Source organism: Mytilus californianus, unplaced genomic scaffold (genome assembly GCF_021869535.1).
Source record: "Mytilus californianus isolate M0D057914Y unplaced genomic scaffold, xbMytCali1.0.p SCAF_19, whole genome shotgun sequence".
In the NCBI taxonomy this organism is placed as follows: Eukaryota; Metazoa; Mollusca; class Bivalvia; order Mytilida; family Mytilidae; genus Mytilus; species Mytilus californianus.
In genome coordinates, this window is record NW_026262667.1 from 4,431,145 (window position 1) to 4,454,310 (window position 23,166).

Consider the following 23,166-nt stretch of genomic DNA (forward strand, 5'->3'; position numbering starts at 1 on the left):
CAAACAAACCCGTAAGGGTAGCCACCCTTGCGGAAAGAATTGCTATCTCTGTAGATTAATGAAAACCGCAGAAAGTGCAAAAAGTACCGTAAACAGTTACCAAATAGATATTAAACACGAAATTACATGCAACACAGAAAGTGTGGTGTATTTAATAGAATGCAAACAATGCAAAAAACAATACATTGGTCAAACGGGAAATAGCCTAAAAGAAAGATTCAGGGGACATCTACAGGACATCAACACTGAGAATAATACAAAACCAGTCTCGAAACACTTCACCTCAAATGGTCACAATAAACACGACGTCACCATAACAGGCATAACAACCACAGAACAAAACATAAACGTCAGACTAAGAACGGAAGAAGCTCTTATACATAAATTTGGAAGCACCGAACCCTGGGGCCTTAACAGACGATATGGCTAATACGAAGATTACCAAAAGAAAAGAAACTACAGGAACTTTCACAAGACGATTTAATTGCAAAAAATGCCCGAAAACTTTCTGCAGTATTTCTACTTTACGAAGACACCATAAGGAACGCCACGAACCAGTCGCAACAATGTTTGAATGCAAACATTGTGTTGCAACCTTCACTAGAAAATCAAATGCCGTAACACACCTTAAATCAAAACACCCAGATAAAGCCAGAGAAGATTATAATAGCTTCCAACAAAATCCTCGTGAAATGGCCAAAGCAATAGAAAAATGGAGACCACCATTTGAAGCCGTACAGAAAAAAGAATGGAACGGGAAAACACCTACATTCAGGACAATACCAGCTAAATCACCGTATGAGTATCACCAATCATCCACCTCAAAACCGAAAAAACCCTCAACAAGTGATTTGGAACAAGACCTGTACCTGTCGGATTCCGACTCTTCTTTAAATAACACTCCGCAATACATAACAAACGATTACGGTTATGTCATGGACCTTACTCAGGAAGACTACATAGACCTGACAACAAGCAGCAGTGATGAAACCATATGTTTAGATGAGCTACCGGAAGAACTATGGGACAGACATGTGTTTGTACATTCTATTTATAACATTTTTAGCTGAGACAATAATAACACAGAGTTGATATACAAACAATTTTAATTTACTTTCATTTTCATGTTGACAATCTATTTATATACATTTTCTATTTATACTTTCACTATTACTTCCCTTTCATAACAACTACTATACTATGACGTTGTCACAAGACAACCCGATTGTACACTTAAGTATGTTCAATGTATTATTTGTGTCCTGATGACGGTGCCCTAGGCACCGAAACATGTCGATCAATAAATTTTCTGCAGCAGTCCCTCCAGTGTTGTTGTTATAAGACTTTCTACATCATAATATTTGTTATATGTGATTAAAAACTTGTAATTTGTGAATGTTTTATATTTCTTAATCATATTCAATACCATTTATTCCAATCATTTTCATTCATTAAAGTATTTGGTTTTTTACAAGATAATATTACGTTATTTGCACCTTCTTTGGGCATAGAATCATTGTCAGTACATTGATGAAAGGAATGAGTATCTTTTTATTTCCATATCACGACTTAGATAAATGATCAAATTAATATATTTCTGTAGGTATAGGGTTGAAGATTTACATAAGATTATAGATGTCAAATGGGCACAATATCTATGTCATTTCAAGTGGGAACAATATCCATGTCATTTCAAATGGGCACAATATCCATGTCATTTTAAGCATGCAGGGATCCAATTTACCCATAAATCATTGAAATGATGTTAGAAATCAGTGTATAGTAAAAAAGTTTTTCTTGAAATGGAAATGATGTGAATAAAACGTATTAACTATTTAAAGTACTGTGTGAAATACTAATCCTAGTAACTATTTAAAGTACTGTGTGAAATACTAATCCTAGTAAAATAGAATATAATCATAAGTGCATAAATTATTTCTAAATCTTTTTTTCATTGCATCCTTTAACTACACTCTTTCATTACACAACCCTAGAGAGATTTCATTTAAACTTAAAACTGACATGGTATCTAAACATCATCAAATATTCCTTTTGGTGGCCGAGGTCTAGATGTTCCACTAGATGATCCGTATCTACTGGATGTAGTACCGGGTCTACTAGATTGATACCCTTGTGATATTCGGTTAGTATTAAAGTCATCTACTTCTAACTCAGCTGTATAGTCCAAAGGTTCTGCTTCACGTAGAAGTCCAGTTTTATCATTCTCGTCTGGACTTCTAGCAACTGACTGTTTGGCTGAAAAAAAAACACCCCATTATTCATCATTTTTTATCGAACAGTTGAATCTCTTTATCAAAAATTTCCAAAAAGAACTTACAGATAGTGAACTGGAGAAGGTAAGTAGCAATCTTTGAATATTCAATGGGACATAACTGGTAAATAATATAACAGCTAAAATAAATTTCCTTTCAAAAATCTTATTCTTATTTTTGATGTTGAGACAAAGCATAAGAGCTGCTGATTAAGCTTAACCCTCAATTTATTTAACTGATTGATTGATGTTTGTTTAACATTAATGTACAAATAAACCCACCTCTATTCATTTGGAAGTCTCCAGCAGTTTCTACCTCTTTTCTGGCTGATGCATTTCTAGAACTGCTTGACCAGTCAACACCAAACTTTTCACTCCATTCCCTTTTTCTTTCATCACTATTTGCCTTTCTCTCTAATTTTCTTTTTTCTGATATCAAAGAAAAAGTTTCAGGTGAAATGTTTCCATTAACTTTCTTCAACAAGTTTCAAATTTGTTGTAACTAGATATCATTGAGATGGGAGCCATCTCTGTGGGCCCCGCTGTGAATAATGTGTAGTAAAAAATTTGTATCTTTATCATTGGACATGGGGTTGTCAACTGAAACCGAAGTTTATGACCTTGACCTTTGACCTAGGAAGTTGTACATAAATTATGACACACCTTCTGGTGTTGGTTTATATACATGTCAAGAATAAACTTTGAAATCATAACGGTTCTCAAGATATAGAGCGGACACGATATTTACCATAGGACATGGGGTTGTCAACTAAAACCAAAGTATTTGACCTTGACCTTTGACCTAGGAAGTTGTACATACATTATGACACACCCTCTGGTGTTGGTTAATATACATGTCAAGTATAAACTTTGAAATCATAACGGTTCTCTAGATATAGAGTGGACACAATTTGTTACGGACGGAAGGACGGACGGACGGACGGACAGACAGACTGATCACTATAGGGCGTCTGCCATTCGGTGGGGCCCTAATAATTTAAACAATGTCTTGTATCAAACTGTAAGAAATACATTTAGTTACAGGGTAAGGCGACATGATGATGATGTACTTTGATCTTGCTTTCAGAAACTGTAAGTGGCATTATTTAGTATTAATTTACAAGTCACATCTGTAATTTTGTCAACTGTATAACCTGTATGACAGTAAAGTACATTTTTTTAAATGATTCTGATTTTACTTTCTTCTCTGTACAATTGATTATTCCAAAGATCAAGATAAAAAGGGGATGGGTTGAGTACCCACTAAAATCTAGTTTAACCCCATCATATGTAATTGTGCCTTTCCTAAATCAGGAACCTTGTCATTGGTTTTCTTTGATTATAAGTGTTTATTGTAGTTTACTCTATTTGGTGTTAAGGGCAGAACTTTCATAGTTTCAGTTAAGTTTGTGTTATAGGAACTGAATTTCTGTCTGATTGGTGTAAATGATAATTTTTCCACCCTCATAATATTTCAATAATTTTATAAAAACCAAGTGTTTAACTTACCTCTACTAATAATGTTCTTTCCCTCATCTATAAACTCCTGTGTCATATCATCATCTCCTATAAACTGTTGGAATCCCAGGAAATGTAGGATTCTACTTCCTAGACTGAAGTAAGTACATATACACAGCAGTACTATCATGATTGGGAAGTAGATGTTAAATCCATCAGATACAATAGATATCACATCCATATGTCCCATTATCTGTAAATATAGAAATGTGTGTACAATACAAATGGACAGATGTTAAATCCATCCGATACAATAGATATCACATCCCATGTGTCCCATTATCTGTAAATATAGAAATGTGTGTACAGTACAAATGGACAGATGTTAAATCCATCATATACAATAGATATCACATCCCATGTGTCCCATTATCTGTAAATATAGAAATGTGTGTACAGTACAAATGGACAGATGTTAAATCCATCCGATACAATAGATATCACATCCCATGTGTCCCATTATCTGTAAATATAGAAATGTGTGTACAGTACGAATGGACAGATGTTAAATCTATCAGATATGATAGATATCACATCCATGTGCCCCATTATCTGTAAATATAGAAATGTGTGTACAGTATGAATGGACAGATGTTAAATACATCGGATACAATAGATATCACATCCATGTGTCCCATTATCTGTAAATACAGAAATAAGTGTCCATATGCACATAATACCATAATGATTGGGAAGTACCTGCAGAAGTTAAATCCATGTAATATAATAGATATCACATCCATATGTCCCAATATCCTCAAATATTAAAATTTGTAAAAAATACAGTAATGAAATATTACTTTTCACCACTGATATCCTCTTACTTTATATTTCTCATTCAATTCTTATAAAGTTCCCACCATTAAATAAAATTAATTAAATTCTTTGAACTTTTTTTTAATATTTGCACAATATTTGAAATGATTTCACTATATAACAATAATACCTGAGTGTACGAGGTTTCTTGCAAGCGTTCATCGTATGTTATATGACTATCCAGATGAATAAGTCCGAGAAAGTTCAAACAAAGTGGTGGTGTTAGTCTACAAAGCATCCTGTAAGAATACATGTATAAAACATATTCCATCACAAAGTGGTGATGTTAGTCTACAAAGCATCCTGTAATAAAATGCTCCGCAGGGCGCAGCTTGATACGACCGCAGAGGTCGAACCCTGAACAGTTGGGGCAAGTATGGACACAACATTCAAGCTTGATACAGCTCTGAATTTGGATTGTGATTAAATATTTGACACAGCATAGGTTTCTGACACAGAATGAATGTGGTCTAAGAACTTAAAAATTTTAAATTGGACATTCACCTATTATGGTCCAATATCCAAAATCTAAATACATGGTTAGATTCAGCATATCAAAGAACCCCAAGAATTCAAAAATCTAAATACATGGTTAGATTCAGCATATCAAAGAACCCCATATATTCAATTTTTGTTGAAATCAAACAAAGTTTAATTTTGGACCCCGATTTGGACCAACTTGAAAACTGGGCCCATAATCAAAAATCTAAATACATGTTTAGATTCAGCATATCAAAGAACCCTAAAAATTCAATTTTTGTTAAAATCAAACTTAGTTTAATTTTGGACCCTTTGGACCTTTATGTAGACCAATTTGAAAACGGAACCAAAAATTAAGAATCTAAATACACGGTTAGATTCGGCATATCAAAGAACCCCAATAATTCAATTTTTGATGAAATCAAACAAAGTTAAATTTTGGACCCTTTGGACTTCAATGTGGACCAATTTAAAAAGGGGGCCCAAAATCCAAAAACTTAATACACGGTTAGATTCAGCATATTACAGAACCCCATATATTCAATTTTTGTTGAAATCAAACAAAGTTTAATTTTGGACCCCGATTTGGACCAACTTGAAAACTGGGCCCATAATCAAAAATCTAAATACATGGTTAGATTCAGCATATCAAAGAACCCCATATATTCAATTTTTGTTGAAATCAAACAAAGTTTAATTTTGGACCCCGATTTGGACCAACTTGAAAACTGGGCCCATAATCAAAAATCTAATTACATGGTTAGATTCAGCATATCAAAGAACCCCATATATTCAATTTTTGATGAAATCAAACAAAGTTTAATTTTGGACCCTTTTGATCTCAATGTGGACAAAGTTGATAACGGGGCCCAACAATCAAAAATCTAAATACATGGTTAGATTCAGCATATCAAAGAACCCCATATATTCAATTTTTGTTGAAATCAAACAAAGTTTAATTTTGGACCCCGATTTGGACCAACTTGAAAACTGGGCCCATAATCAAAAATCTAAATACATGGTTAGATTCAGCATATCAAAGAACCCCATATATTCAATTTTTGTTGAAATCAAACAAAGTTTAATTTTGGACCCCAATTTGGACCAACTTGAAAACTGGGCCCATAATCAAAAATCTAAATACATGGTTAGATTCAGCATATCAAAGAACCCCATATATTCAATTTTTGTTGAAATCAAACTAAGTTTAATTTTGGACCCTTTGGACCTTTATGTAGACCAATTTGAAAACAGAACCAAAAATTAAGAATCTAAATACATGGTTAGATTCGGCATATCAAAGAACCCCAATCATTCAATTTTTGATGAAATCAAACAAAGTTAAATTTTGGACCCTTTGGACCTCAATGTGGACCAATTTAAAAACGGGGCCCAAAATCCAAAAACTTAATACACGGTTAGATTCAGCATATTAAAGAACCCCAAGAATTCAAGAATAAATCCCCATTGAAATTGATCAAGAAATAAGCAATTTATACGAAGTATCTTCTTTTGCACAATACTGTGCAATTGATTATTTCTTGCTATTGTGCAATACTGTACAATTGACAATTTCTTGCTATTGCGCAATATTGTGCTATTGGATATTTCTTGCTATTGCGCAATACTGTGCAATTGAAGATTTCTTGCTATTGCGCAATACTGTGCAATTGAAGATTTCTTGCTATTGTGCAATACTGTGCAATTGAAAATTTCTTGCTATTGCACAATACTTATTATATAATAATTTACACATCCTGTTTGGTGTGTATCTCCTACCATATCATTATTATTTGCTTTTAAATATAAATCAGAAATAACCAACTTAAAATGGAAAATTTTAAAAGAAAAAAAAAAGGAAAAAAAGAAAAAAAAGAAAAAAAAAAAAAAAAAAAAATCCCCCCCCCCAAATTTTTTGAACCCCCTTATGATTCATCACCCCCAAACTCAATCTCAGCCTTCTCTTTGTGGTATGGTACCTTGCAGTACAATTTCAGAGAGATCCATACACTTGAACACAAGTTATTGTCTGGAAACTAGAAAAATGCTTATTTTTGGCCCCTTTTTGGCCCCCAATTCCTAAACGTTTCGGGCAATTACCCCCAAACTCAATTCCAGCTTTCCCTTTGTGATATGGAACCTTGTAGTACAATTTCAGAAATATCCAAACACTTACACACAAGTTATTGTCATGAAACTAGAAAAATGCTTGTTTTTTGCCCCTTTTTTGGCCCCTAATTCCTAACATTTTGAGGCAATTACCCCCAAAATCAATTACAGCCTTCCCTTTGTGATATGGAACCTTGTGGTACAATGTCAGAGAGATCCATACACTTACACACAAGTTATTGTCTGGAAGTTACAAAAATGCTTATTGTTGGCCCCTTTTTGGCCCCTTATTCCTTAACTGTTGGTACCATAACCCCCAAAATCAATCCCAACCTTCCTTTCATGGTATTGAACCTTATGGTAAAATTTCATGGAGATCCATTCACTTAAACTAAAGTTAGAGTGCGAAAACCAATGTGTCTTCGGACGACGCCAGACGACGCCGGACGACGACGACGACGACGACGACGACGACGCCAACGTCATACCAATATACGACCAAAAAATTTTCAATTTTTGCGGTCGTATAAAAATACATGTATAAAACATATTCCTAAAGATACTCTATATGAGCTGAAATTCAATGTACCTTCCAGTTTTTTCAAATATATCACATTGTTTAGTTTTTCTTCCTACATATATTATTCTTTTATTTCTTTTGTTTAAGTTTAAACATATTTTATTGTTCAAAAATGACAAATGATTAGACACAAGTTTTTCAACTTAGTAACGTCTTCTCCAAAACGTCTTCTTTTGTTGTGTTTCGTGCTATAGCAGTACAAATGTCAATCATAGTGTGATCTATTTCTAATCCCTCAAAAAATTGACTCTAGGGTCATTTGTCCATATGGAAAATCGACTATCGAGTAAATTACCATTTAGAATACTGAGTCCTCGTTCTAAAAAATTGACCCCCATCCCCCTGTTACCAGTATGTCTAAAATTGCTGCATCTATACATGCTTTGTACTTTCAATTATATATATCTACAAAATTCTGGACCTCTTTTGAAAGTTTCTTTGTTCGAAAGTATAAACTTTATTTATACAAAAATCATTTACTTTATACACTTAGTTGACGCTGAATATGCAGGAAACATCTGAAAATAGCAACAAAATAAATAACAATCTCTTAATCTTATACAAATGGTAAGATATGTGACAAGAAACTCACATTCCAGTGAATACTAAACTGTACTCGTCTGCCTGGTGGTAGGATGCAGTGTAATGAAAGTTAAACTTACATTCCAGTGAATACTAAACTGTACTCGTCGCCTGGTGGTAGGATGCAGTGTAATAAAAGTTAAACTTACATTCCAGTGAATACTAAACTGTACTCATCTGTCTGATGGTGGGGTGCAATGTAATACAAGTTAAACTTACATTCCAGTGAATACTAAACTGTACTCGTCTGTCTGGTGGTTGGGTGCAAAGATATACAAGTTAAACTTACATTCCAGTGAACACTAAACTGTACATGTCTGTCTGGTGGTAGGGTGCAATTTAATAAAAGTTAAACTTACATTCCAGTAAATACTAAACTGTACTCATCTGTCTGGTGGTGGGGAGCAATGTAGTAAAAGTTAAGTATCTTGATCTGGAACACACTGTAGTAGGCACAGAAACACAAATAGGCTATTGTTATAATTGAAGCCAGCTGTAAAGAAATGTATTTATTATCATTTTGTAGAAAAATTTGTAAGGGGTTCCGTGGAACCTTGTGTCTTGCCTGCAATTGCTGCTGTAAGTGTATAAGTGTAAAGTTGACTTAAAAAGTGAGTCCATTTATCAGTAAATTACAGTATTTGAAAAAAAAATTCAAACTTTTTCTTTAGATGCTATTTCTTGGTCTTGAAAATCAACTTCTGTCCAAGTTTCATAACAATCCAAGAAGGTTTACAAATTTATCATGTAAAACAAATTTAATCCCAGACTGTCTGTAATGTTAACTGTAAAAATCTAAGTCCATCTATCAGAAAAATACTTAAAAAGGACAAAAATATTTTCAAGAGTTTGCTTGAGACATAGTATTAATCATAAAAAAGCTTGTGCCAAAGTTTCATAAACTTCTATGAAGGTTTGACAAAGTAATTGATGTGTAACAAACTCTAAAAAGAACTTTAACCACAGACTGAACCTAAATGTTGATGTCGCCAACGTTATCTAAGATTGCTATGTCTCCCTTTTGCAACCAAAAAAATAGAATATGTCATGACGAAGTATTGATTTTATTCAAGATCATTAACTATTAATAAAATTAGAATGCAATTAAGAACTATTTTTATATGAACTAATTTATTCTTCAATTTTTTAGGTTGAAAGAAAATGTTCATTTTTTTTAGTACATGTATTCCAAAAGTCTTTGTTTAACCCTGTCACATGTTCTGGTGTCTGTTCAAAGTTAAGCACCTCATTGGCTGATGGTTTTCTTTTTGTCATGTGGAGTATTTGGTATTGATCGTTGATCTTGTTACATTTTTATCTTTTTAGGGAGATTTAGAGCTTTGTGTCTTTTAGTTGCTGTCTCATTCATACATACCCCAAGTCTCATTCATACATACCCCAAGTCTCTTTTACTATAGAAATAATCAAACAATCCAAATCTTGTTATTCTATTGAGTGATATTATGAACCATATTCAGACTAGATGTCATTTCTGTATTGAATACAATCAATCTTGTAATTTTTTCTGTTCAATAAGTTATAACTAATCCATACATGATTCTGAAACTACTCCTAAAAGTATTACATGTATATAACATTTGACAAAATTCTATTATGCATGATCTGATTTTTTTTATAGGTTTACTGATACATCCATAACAGTTTCCATATAATGTTTAAAATATTAAGTTGAACTGAACAATCACCTATCATTTTGTAAGAAATCATTTATAAGACCATAAAGTGATAGCTAGTCACTAATTTCACATTTATACAGTATATATACTCACCTCAATGTAAACATAATCATAGTTGTGCTTGGCTACATTAAGGAACACAGCAAATAATGACAGAACTGGAGATTTAATGAAGAATAAGCATTCTGACCATACAACCATGAACGAGAAAATTGCTAAAATAACAGTAACAACTCGAAATGTCCACGGACGTGCCCAACATTTCCAATACCATTCTGAAATTATATAATATGTAAATACAGAAACTTAAAATATTCATGCAGGCAATAAACAATCTCAAATATTATAATATTAATACACAAACATTTTAGAAGTAAGCAATGAAACTAGGCAATGATAACCTCTCAAAGATCTGAGCATGATCAAATTTCTTTGCAACAATTTTTAAATGTTATAACGATAATATACTTATCTTTAAAAAAAATCTGTCCAGAAATGATTTTTTACATAAAGTTACTAAAAGCAACATATACTGTCATATGAAAATTAAAAAAATATTTTCCAATACATCTTTCCAACGAAAGTTGATACCTATAAAAAGTTACTACACCCCAGTACACTTGCAAGGATTCAAGTTTAGACTTAAAAATTAATTTACTAAAAGTTGTTAGAACTTAAACCCTTAATAAATTCTTCATAAAAACTTATTGTGATAATCAAAAGAAGTACTTTGTTTGTGATAAAGCAATAAATAAAACAATCTTACCAACAGTTGGTGTATAAATACTACGCCACCACCCTTTTTCCACCATAAATGACCTTTTGAACCTTCTCTCTGGACTATTTCTATTCATTTCCTCATCCTCTAAACTAAATGCCTTCTCCATTAAATTATTCCATTGAATCTGTGTACGTCTGTGTGTCTGGCTGGCCTGTATCACACGTTTGTGTAATTTAACCAGAGCCTTTTCACTAATGACATCTTGAACAGCATTGTAGTCTTCATAATCATCTACATTGGGTTTAACAGACTTTCTCAAAGATTCTGGACACTGAAATCAATAGGAATATAAAAATAAAAACAGTTTGTACATTGTCACAACAAATAACAACAGTATGTACATTGTCACAACAAATAACAACAGTATGTACATTGTAACAACAAATAACAGGAAGTACATTGTCACAACACATAACAACAGTATGGACATTGTGTCACAACAAATAACAACAGTCTGTACATTGTCACAACAAATAACAACAGTATGGACATTGTGTCACAACAAAAAAACAACAGTATGGACATTGTGTCACAACAAATAACAACCGTCTGTACATTGTCACAACAAATAACAACAGTATGGACATTGTGTCACAACAAAAAACAACAGTATGGACATTGTGTTGCAACAAATAACAACAGTATGGACATAGTGTCACAACAAAAAAACAGCAGTATGGACATTGTGTCACAACAAATAACAGTCTGTACATTGTCACAACAAAATAACAACAGTCTGTACATTGCCACAACAAATAACAACAGTACAGAGTTTTAAATCTAAACTCAAATTCAAGTTTAACTTTCATTCTATACTAAAGATGAATGGTTGGTTTTAATTGTGCAGAGGCATAAAGGCCTTAATTCAAATATCATAAGATCATAAAATAAAAAAAGAAAAGAATAACTTAGATAAGACTGTAAAATACCTTAGATAAGACTGTAAAATACTTTAGATAAGACTGTAAAATACCTTAGATAAGACTGTATCCACATGTTGTCTCAATGGATTATTGTAACGTACTTTGTCTGACACTTGCTTTATCTCCTGTAATAGAAGGGTGGCAAATTGGTAATATCATTACATGTATGATCAATTAGTACCTAATAAAGTCTCCATATATATTGTTTCAGTCAAAAAATAAATTGGAACAAAAAAAATGCAAGGTATTTGAGCATCTGCAAGTATTATTTTAGTATGCCCATGGCCAGTGAAAAATTGTCTTCACAAATGTATCGCAATTAAAAAAATATTGCCTGCAGCATACAGAAATAATCATTTGTAAACTTCATAAAATTGTGAAAAACTTACTTAAAAATAGTAGAAGGGAGAATATCTGTTTCAAGTTCAATTTTTCAGACATTTTCATAAACAATATTTAGGTAAGATAAAAATACTAACAGAAAAATCACAAAATGATATTTGAATTCTTTTAGCATTTCACTAACCTCAAGTACATCTTCAAGATTTTCTTCTGCTTCTGTTTTTTCTGTGCTGAGTTTAGAAATCTTAAACTGTGTTCTTCCCAACATATGTCCATGTTTACTACTATTCCAAACAGTTCGAGGAACTTCTACTAACCCATAACCAAGTAACAGGACAAGTAAGAATAATCCCCAGGTATTACTAGCTGTTATTCCGATCACTTTTAACTTCTCTCTGAAATACAAGTAAGAACAAACCCAAGGTATGACTAGCTGTTATTCCAATCACTTTTAACTTCTCTCTGAAATACAAGTAAGAACAAACCCAAGGTATAACTAGCTGTTATTCCAATCACTTTTAACTTCTCTCTGAAATACAAGTAAGAACAAGCCCTAGGTATGACTAGCTGTTATTCCAATCACTTTTAACTTCTCTCTGAAATACAAGTAAGAACAAACCCAAGGTATGACTAGCTGTTATTCCAAGTAAGAACAAACCCAAGGTATTACTAGCTGTTATTCCAATCACTTTTAACTTCTCTCTGAAATACAAGTAAGAACAAACCCAAGGTATGACTAGATGTTATTCCAATCACTTTTAACTTCTCTCTGAAATACAAGTAAGAACAAACCCAAGGTATGACTAGATGTTATTCCAATCACTTTTAACTTCTCTCTGAAATACAAGTAAGAACAAGCCCTAGGTATTACTTGCTGTTATTCCAATCACTTTTAACTTCTCTTTGAAATATTTTAATCAAAGTAAGTATATATGCTTCAATATGGTAGGTGATGTAAATCAACTATGTTTCTTAATATTCTTTTTAATCTAAATGTCTGATCATCGATTCATGCACAAAAATCTTATTTACTGCATTAATAAATTGCTGCTAAAACACATGAACTAGTGCTGACAGATACTCCAATAACAGCTACAAATAAATTGCTTCGCTGAGCGCAGCTGGATACGACCGCAGAGGTCCAACCCTGAACAGTTTGGACAAAAATGGACACAATATTCGCGTGATACAGGTCTGAATTTGGATTGTAATTAAATATTTGACACATAATAGGTTTCTGACACAGAATAACTGTAGTCAAAGAACTTAGAATTGGTTATATGATTTGAATTTATATTCAATTTTTTGCTTTTGTGCAATACACTATGCTGTTTCGAATTGACCCCCCCCCCACCCCAAAACAAAACAAGAAAAAATTAACCCCCCTTTTTTTTTGCTTTTGTGCAATACACTATGCTGTTGCGAATTGACCCCCCGTAAAAAAAATGTTTAACCCCCCCCTTTTTTTTTGAAGAAATTTTCTTTTTTAATTTCTGAAATCTGAAATGAGAAAAAAATGCCCCCCCCCCCTCACAATTTCTTTTTTACCCCCCCTCCTTTTTAAAAAAAAAAAAATGCTTTCCCTCAAGATATGGTCGTAATCTCAATTAAAATTTCCAATGGAGTTTGCAACCATAATTACCCATTTAAATACATCATAAAAGTCTTAAAATAGAAAATGACATACATAATCATGGCTAAGATTAATATTCCTTAATCAGCATTTTTTTCAAGACAATACAACATTTCTTTATACATAATTTAAAAGCAGTGTAAGGAAGGTATTCCAAACATAACATTGTACTTTTTTTTAATTGTCCATTAACCAGGAAACCCTTGTTTTTCCCCCTTTTTTTGGCCCTAATTCCTAAACTGTTTGAGCCATAACCCCCCAAAGCCAATCCTAACCATCCCTTTGTGGTATGGAAACTTGTGGTATAATTTCAGAGAGATCCATACACCGTTCCACAAGTTATTGTCTGGAAACTAGAAAAATGCTAATTTGGGCCCCTTTTTGGCCCCTAATTCCTAATCTGTTAGGACTATAACCCCCAAAATCAATCTCAACCTTCCTTTTGTGGTTATAAACCTTATGTTTAAATTTCATAGATTTCTATTTACATTTACTAAAGTTATTGTTCGGAAACCAAATGTCTTTGGACGACGCTGACGACGACGGCGACGTGATACCAATATACGAGCGCAAAATTTTTTGTGGTCGTATAAAAATGGGCACAGTTTTATGAACTCTTAAATAGGAAAATCCTAAAAAATCAAACTTGTGTTTTATTGTTCATGTCATTGAAGTATTCACAAATGTTTTTTACTTACTGGTCTGAAATACATTATTACAATATATTACTTTCTTGACATAGAATAAACAGAAATAATTGTATAAAAATCATGAGTCACCACAGCAATACATGTCCATTAATGTAGAGATGTTAATCCTGAGCAATAAATATCAAATCAGCAAATATAATACTGTAACATGGCACCATCTTATGGAAAGTTAAATTTTTTTTTTATGAGCATTAATGTCTTAAAGAGACTTGAGTTCTGACACAATATACTAAAAAGACTTCTTGATAATTTTAAGTAGAGAACAGTTAACTACAACATGTACAATGTATCTAGTTTTCCATTAGAAAGTCAAACTGTAAAACTTACGCATCAATATGAAGATCAGGTCTTGCTGCTACATAAATCAAACAAATTCCAAATATCAAAAGGTATGTTCCATAGTATATGGCATTTTCTATCAAAGCTGTCTTTATCTTTCCTGCTACACTGAAATCTCCAGCTGTGGAATAGGACTGCATCAGAGGTAAAAGTAACCTACGATAAAAACAAATCTTGGGTGAATAATATACTCAAATTAAATCATCTACAAATAAAAAGAGATATAAAATGAAATAGCAAGCTGACAACACAAATAGCCAAAAGACATCTAAACATCTATAGAAAAAAGCATATTGATTCAATTATATTTAAAGCTAATCTTATATCTTACATGTATTTCTTAATACCCTTATAAAAGTCATTAAAAGTTAAGTAGATGTGATTTTCTCTTCTCTTCAGTTGTCATCAAATAAGCATTTTCCAAAAAGCAATTGTTAACATTAACTTAAATTTCTTCAAAAAAGATTCAAACATAGTGATATGTAGAAGTTGTGTAAGGAAATTTTTATTTGTTTTTTTTTTTTAAACATTAAAAAAAACGTGAATGTTCTGTTTTTTTCTTTAACTAGACTGTATTACTGTTAACACATCTCACAAAGATGTTACTGACAGAAAACATCATCTATCTATCATGTGAGAAACTAAGATGACTAATCTATCTATCTTGTGAGAAACTGAGATGACCAATCTATCTATCTTGTGAGAAACTGAGAAGACCAATCTGTCTACCTTACCATGTGAGAAACTGAGATGACCAATCTGTCTATCTTACCATGTGAGAAACTGAGATGACCAATCTAACTATCTTACCATGTGAGAAACTGAGATGACCAATCTGTTCATCTTACCATGTGAGAAACTAAGATGACCGATCTATCTATCTTACTATAATGGGAAACTGAGATGACCAATCTATCTATCATACCATGTGAGAAATTGAGATGACCAATATGTCTATCATACCATGTGAGAAACTGAGATGACCAATCTAACTATCTTACCCTGTGAGAAACTGAGATGACCAATCTGTCTATCTTACCATGTGAGAAACTGAGATGACCAATCTAACTATCTTACCATGTGAGAAACTGAGATGACCAATCTGTTAATATTATCATGTGAGAAACAGCTGGTGAGAAACCGAGATGACGAATCTATCTATCTTACCATGTGAGAAACTGAGATGACCAATCTGTCTATCTTACCATGTGAGAAACTGAGATGACCAATCTAACTATCTTACCATGTGAGAAACTGATATGACCAATCTGTTAATCTTACCATGTGAGAAACTGAGATGACCAATCTATCTATCTTACAATGTAAGAAATTGAGATGACCAATCTATCTATCTTACTATGTGAGAAACTGAGATGACCAATCTATCTATCTTACTATGTGAGAAACTGAGATGACCAATATGTCTATCATACCATGTGAGAAACTGAGATGACCAATCTATCTATCTTACCCTGTGAGAAACTGAGATGAACAATCTGTCTATCTTACCATGTGAGAAACTGAGATGACCAATCTTACTATCTTACCATGTGAGAAACTGAGATGACCAATCTGTTAATATTACCATATGAGAAACAGCTGGTGAGAAACTGAGATGACCAATCTGTCTATCTTACCATGTGAGAAACTGAGATGACCAATCTATCTATCTTACCATGTGAGAAACTGAGATGACCAATCTATCTATCTTACCATGTGAGAAACTGAGATGACCAATCTATCTATCTTACCATGTGAGAAACTGAGATGACCAATCTGTTAATCTTACCATGTGAGAAACTGAGATGACCAATCTATCTATCTTACAATGTGAGAAACTGAGATGACCAATCTATCTACATGTATCATACCATGTGAGAAACTGAGATGACCAATCTATCTATCATACCATTTGAGAAACTGAGATGACCAATCTGTTAATATAACCATGTGAGAAACAGCTGGTGAGAAACCGAGATGACCAATATGTCTATCTTACCATGTGAGAAACTGAGATGACCAGTGTATCTATCTTACCATGTGAGAAACTGAGATGACCAATCTAACTATCTTACCATGTGAGAAACTGAGATGACCAATCTAACTATCTTACCATGTGAGAAACTGAGATGACCAGTGTATCTATCTTACCATGTGAGAAACTGAGATGACCAATCTAACTATCTTACCATGTGAGAAACTGAGATGACCAATCTAACTATCTTACCATGTGAGAAACTGAGATGACCAATCTGTTAATATTATCATGTGAGAAACAGCTGGTGAGAAACCGAGATGACCAATCTATCTATCTTACCATGTGAGAAACTGAGATGACCAATCTGTCTATCTTACCATGTGAGAAACTGAGATGACCAATCTAACTATCTTACCATGTGAGAAACTGAGATGACCAATCTGTTAATCTTACCATGTGAGAAACTGAGATGACCAATCTATCTATCTTACAATGTAAGAAATTGAGATGACCAATCTATCTATCTTACTATGTGAGAAACTGAGATGACCAATCTATTTATCTTACTATGTGAGAAACTGAGATGACCAATATGTCTATCATACCATGTGAGAAACTGAGATGACCAATCTAACTATCTTACCCTGTGAGAAACTGAGATGAACAATCTGTCTATCTTACCATGTGAGAAACTGAGATGACCAATCTAACTATCTTACCATGTGAGAAACTGAGATGACCAATCTGTTAATATTACCATATGAGAAACAGCTGGTGAGAAACTGAGATGACCAATCTGTCTATCTTACCATGTGAGAAACTGAGATGACCAATCTATCTATCTTACCATGTGAGAAACTGAGATGACCAATCTATCTATCTTACCATGTGAGAAACTGAGATGACCAATCTATCTATCTTACCATGTGAGAAACTGAGATGACCAATCTGTTAATCTTACCATGTGAGAAACTGAGATGACCAATCTATCTATCTTACTATGTGAGAAACTGAGATGACCAATCTATCTATCATACCATGTGAGAAACTGAGATGACCAATCTATCTATCATACCATTTGAGAAACTGAGATGACCAATCTGTTAATATAACCATGTGAGAAACAGCTGGTGAGAAACCGAGATGACCAATATGTCTATCTTACCATGTGAGAAACTGAGATGACCAATCTGTCTATCTTACCATGTGAGAAACTGAGATGACCAATCTAACTATCTTACCATGTGAGAAACTGAGATGACCAGTGTATCTATCTTACCATGTGAGAAACTGAGATGACCAATCTATCTATCTTACCATGTGAGAAACTGAGATGACCAGTACACAACATGCCAGAGAGCAGGTAAAACATTATCTGGTACATGACTCAGAGGTTTTTGACATGGAGAAGATTCTGCACTATATTTCTGTGAAGGGTTTTGTCCTGGTGTTGTTGTTGCATTTGTGGTATTAGTGGTATTAGATGGGCTTGGGGTTGTTACTGGAGGTTGGTTGTCTTGAAGGCATTGTCTGTAAAATGTCTGAAATAATGTAAAGTTATATTAATTTATTACAAGGGCTCTCTAAAATCTGAATGATTTAAAATTACATACTTTATTCACTCATTTATATTGGTAGATATGAGCTATTCTGTGGAACACAGGTACAACATGGCTATTTTCTAATAAGGAAAAATGTGCAGTACTGAATTAAGGTCATTGGATGCAAAAAGCATCAAGTGTGTAAGCTGTGTTTCAACTTTCAACAGTGATTGATTTCCCATATGGACAAATATCAAAATTCTAAAACTGTCAGCAAAAACAACTTTTAAGGTATAACATCTTCAACAGAGGAGTTCTTGGGAAATCATAGTATGTCTTGATTCATGTCTCAATAAATAATAATTTTTTCCATCTTGCAGAATATTAATTCTGTCACAAATTTGCACTTTGGGGCATAGGTAGCCAAGTGGTCTAAGTAGTCGAACTATTGTATCACTAGCCTGTCAAAAATGAGGTTGTGAGTTCGAATCCGGCTTGTGGCAGATGCTTTTGACTCCAATCTTAATGGACTAGGATTGTCAGTTTTCCTACTGAAGGAGGTGGTTCTCTACAGGTACTCCAGCTTCCTCCACCAATAAAAACTGATTATCACGAAATAGTGCAATAGTGCTGAAAGTGGTGTTAAACACCAATCAATCAAAATAAAATTTGAAAAGTAGATATATTTTTTAGGTGCACAAGTACGGTACAAAATGTAGTGTACATGCCAAGTTAAAAAATGCTTTCTTTCAAAGCACTTACATAAATGTACATAGATTATAAAACTATTCTCGGTCATCAACAATTGAAGATAAATACACACATTTGTAATTTTGTACATACAATAAGTATACACCTGATTGCAATTAATTTGTACCTAAAGTGACAGAAATACTTACTGATGAAACATCCAATGGTAAAACAAACACTATCAAGAAGGAGAAGTACCATGCAACAAATGTTGCTAATGTTGTCAATGCATGATTTTTCCTTAGGTCACCATAGCGATGTAATAAAAATGCAGCTAAACAACATGTACATATAATTTCAACAACAAGGGGACCTGCACTCATTCTATCATAATGGAATCTTCAACTGAAAATATACATCAATTATTTGTCATCTTTGTATATTTTAAAATGAATACATCATTATTCCACAGATACATGAAATATATTTAGTCAAAGCTCAACCTGGCTTTTAAATAAAATCTCCCTTGGCAATTTTCAATGAAGTTCCTGTTTCTTGTTTGTTATTTTGAAGTGCAATTTAAACTTTTCAGTAATAATAAGATAGTATGGCTAATTACGATTATGCATATTTTTTTCACTTATAGCTTGAATGTATGAGAAATTTTGATTCACATTAGAGAATTATTAAATGCAGTGCTTCATACATGTCATATGCAAAGGCAGCAACATATATCTGAAATATAACATTTAAGCATTTATAAAATAGTTCAAACTCATTTTTGTCTGAGTTGACCAATTGACAGTCAAAGTTGTCTTACAAGTCTGTATGATTTGACTAGGTCAGAGTTGTCCCATATTTGGATGGATGGATGTTTAAATTTCAGTGGCAAATTAAATGCATATTCAGGAGAACATCTTAGTGCAATATGAATATGAACCCTGCTTGGTACTAGACCAACACACTGAGCAGGATTTGTAACGTGCTTGTTCCCAGGGTTACAATCCGCAGGAAGACATGTCACTGTTCCTGGACACATTATTCTGTTTCCAAGCAGATCAGTCTTTGCTCTTACTCCTTAATGCTGAGTGCTTAGCAAAGAAGCAAGCAAATACCAATTTTACAGTCTTTGGTTTGACTAGGCTGGCGTTCAAACCCACAACCTCCTGCACTCTAAGCAAAACTGGCTACCATGAGACCACCTAGGCAGTTTCGCATCTTTGGGTTTCAGGGGATATAGACACTGTCACACAGTGTAATAGCAGAGACATTAACGTCAAGTACAGTAAAACCTGTATTAAGCAGTCACTCATGGGAAGTATCAAAAGAGGTGACCTATTAAAAAAGGTTCTGAAAAATTCTGAACCCCACATCACCAGTGATTGCACTAGTGTTTTCAATCGGTAGAGTTATTGTTCTTGTGAGCAGTGTAATAAAAAATTGTGGGTTCCTGTGCTGTAAATTAGAGAAAACATTCAAAAAAGGGTCCAACGACTTACAGAAAAGAACAGAAAAGGACTGAAAAAGACCAAAAAGAACAGAAAAAAGAAATTGATATTTTTTTTAAGCGCAGGAGACTAGCAAATTGAAAAATCATTAAAGTCTATAAATGAAAAGATTGTTTCTACAAAAGTTTCTTATTAGATTTTAAAACCTCATACTGTGACAGGATCAAAACAGCATAATTTGAAGTAAAATTTTAATCCTGTCGTTGCCCATTGTTTTGTCAATTCTGATGACATTCCTTTGCTGACACAGCCACTGTGCACCCATTTTTTACAACCAAAGCAGAGGACGGAATCTGTACATTCACAATATTAACTACAGATATAGCAAGGGTATTGATTTCGATAACGAGATTTACAATTATGTGCTTTTACCATTTTTATAATTTTGAAAACAAGTGAAAAAACAAGTTTTTTTTTATTAATCTTAAGGTGACAATTATAATGATTACTGTAAATCACATGTCACTGTGGCACCTTAACAAATTTATTTGACATTTAGCATCCAAGAGGATATGGTGATGCTGACTTGTATATGTTTAATATTACCATACCCAATGCCGTGGTGCAATATCCTGACATCTTTATATAAACAAACTAAAAACTTTTTTTTAAATGTTAGGATAAACATTAATAATACGATAGTATTTGCTTTTCATTTATTTTTGTTGATATAATTAAGTCTGTTTACAGCAAAATCTATCAAGATATTACTATTTAAAAAATATAATGTGCATATGAACATGATGAACAAAAATATTAATAAGAAGATTAAACTCTTTGATAAAAAATATAAATGATAAGTTATCATACATATATAAAAAAAAATATTACTAAAAACCAAATTATACTGTTTCCTTTTTTTTTGTGTCCACATATTCTTATAAAGTGCACAATCATAGTTTGAATTATGCATTTATTTATACACCTTATCGCTATTTTCCATCATTACTGGACATCACAAAGGTTCCCGTAAAATTTTGACGTCATAATAGAAAATATCTGAAGCCACAATGGAAAAGTGATTGTTGTATGACATCAATAGTTCAAGTGGCGCAGATTCTCGGGTCAACCGGTGCAGATTTCCAAATAGCGATAAGGTGTATTATGAGGAATTGTTAACAGTATCACAATTTCATGTATATATATGTATAAAATAAATGGTGTACAAATTTTTTAACCTCATGTTTGCGGTATACCATCTTTTCCGCAAGTTTATTGTTTTCTGTTTGGTATTAAATTAATAATTAGATCCATTTTGTTACATCTGGTGGTCTGTTTATTTGGCAATCGCAATGGCAGTCAGCAAGTTTATTGTTTTCTGTTTGGTATTAAATTAATAATTAAGATCTATTTTGTTACATCAGGTAATCTGTTTATTTGGCAATCGCCATGGCAGTCAGCAGGGTTTAAGAACATCCCTTGTTCGACCTGCTAGTCAAATGCGTTTTGTTCAAATATACTTTTTCACTTTTTTGGTCTTTTGGAAAATGTTGTTTGTGCTGTATTTCATTGTATTTAGACCCCTCTACCAAGAAATTTTTTTTGCATGCACACGTATAAAAATTGCGGTGTTTATCAAATGCAATCATAGGTTTGCACGTTGTTTTCAATTTAGACTTGTGTATAAAATAAATATATGTATGCTCTTTTCGGCTCCTTTTCTGTTCATTTCTGTAAATCGTCGCTCTTTTCTGCAAATCGTTGGACAGTTCAAAAATATGTTATATTTATGGAGATAAAGTTTTCAATGGCAACCGAAAGGAGTAGTGGAACATAAGGAATTCACGATTACACCCAATATCGGTTGCAAACAGGTTCCTATTTTGTATGACCATTGTAGAAAGTTGAAATGACGATTTCATTCAACAATATACTTTGCAGGTGACTGATGAACAGGTTAGACAGGTGACTGCTGAAAGAGTTATGAACAGAGAAAACGTTGGGGAGGGTCTGAAAATGACTGTTAGAGGCAGGAGAAACTAGGTGACATTAAGACTGTACTGTATAATAGTATCTTGTAAATTGGAAAGAGTAGTCTCATTGCAGTCATGCAGATGACATGATTTTATTTCATATTTGGCAATATTCGCAACTCAAATCAGTTGATAGAAATTTCCGACACTTGGTGTGTGGCATGTACATTTTGTTACAGAAAGTGAAAATAATAACCTGTGAAACAAATCGCTGTTAATGCATTTTCGAGTAAAACAGAAAAAACTGATCAATTAATTGCTGTCAGCATCATCTGACGTCACCAATCGATTTACAGAGAAAATTCTAACAAGGAAATCAAAGTCCGCGTTAATTACATCGTAATCCGGATCATTACTGTGAAAATATATTAAATCAATCTTCCTCGACAAAATTGTGAAGATATACTTATCAATAAATTATTACACGAAAAAGTAATCAGTAGATAGCTTTGTTATTGTATTTTTACGAACAAACGCAAAAGTATAATGCGTAAAATATATCGTTTTTATTCGGTATCGGGTCCGTTCGCGCCCAATACACGTTCGCACCCTACACGTTCGCAACCCACACGTTCGCCCCCTGGGTCCGTTCGCACCCTTTTTTTTTTTATTCAAAAACCTGATGAATTATAAGATGTTTATCTCAAAATAAAGAAAAATTCGGCAATTTTTTAATTTTTTAAATGAAATATTG

General features: G+C 33.2%; 1 protein-coding gene across 1 annotated transcript; it reads right to left on the bottom strand.

Annotated features, from left to right (window-relative positions):
• Positions 1–1,355: 1,355 nt before the first annotated feature.
• On the bottom strand, positions 1,356–22,757 carry LOC127727096 (G-protein coupled receptor-associated protein LMBRD2-like). The gene is made up of 13 exons (XM_052234509.1): positions 22,669–22,757; positions 19,201–19,396; positions 18,078–18,301; positions 14,771–14,938; positions 12,285–12,495; positions 11,809–11,883; positions 10,821–11,106; positions 10,148–10,329; positions 8,717–8,850; positions 4,737–4,845; positions 3,782–3,983; positions 2,555–2,701; positions 1,356–2,256 (listed from the first exon to the last, which is right to left on the bottom strand). The coding sequence occupies exons 2-13, from the start codon at positions 19,372–19,374 to the stop codon at positions 2,030–2,032; spliced, it is 2,139 nt and encodes a 712-aa protein (XP_052090469.1). The 5' UTR covers positions 19,375–19,396; positions 22,669–22,757; the 3' UTR covers positions 1,356–2,029.
• Between the last annotated feature and the right edge of the window lie 409 nt (positions 22,758–23,166).

Excerpts from the sequence above, each read along its gene's own strand:
- LOC127727096 (XM_052234509.1), bottom strand. The coding sequence starts at position 19,374 with ATGAGTGCAGGTCCCCTTGTTGTTGAAATTATATGTACATGTTGTTTA. Across the intron at positions 18,302-19,200 it reads TACCATTGGATGTTTCATCA|ACATTTTACAGACAATGCCT; the intron begins GTAAGTATTTCT and ends ACATTATTTCAG. Across the intron at positions 11,884-12,284 it reads ATCTTGAAGATGTACTTGAG|GAGATAAAGCAAGTGTCAGA; the intron begins GTTAGTGAAATG and ends CTTCTATTACAG.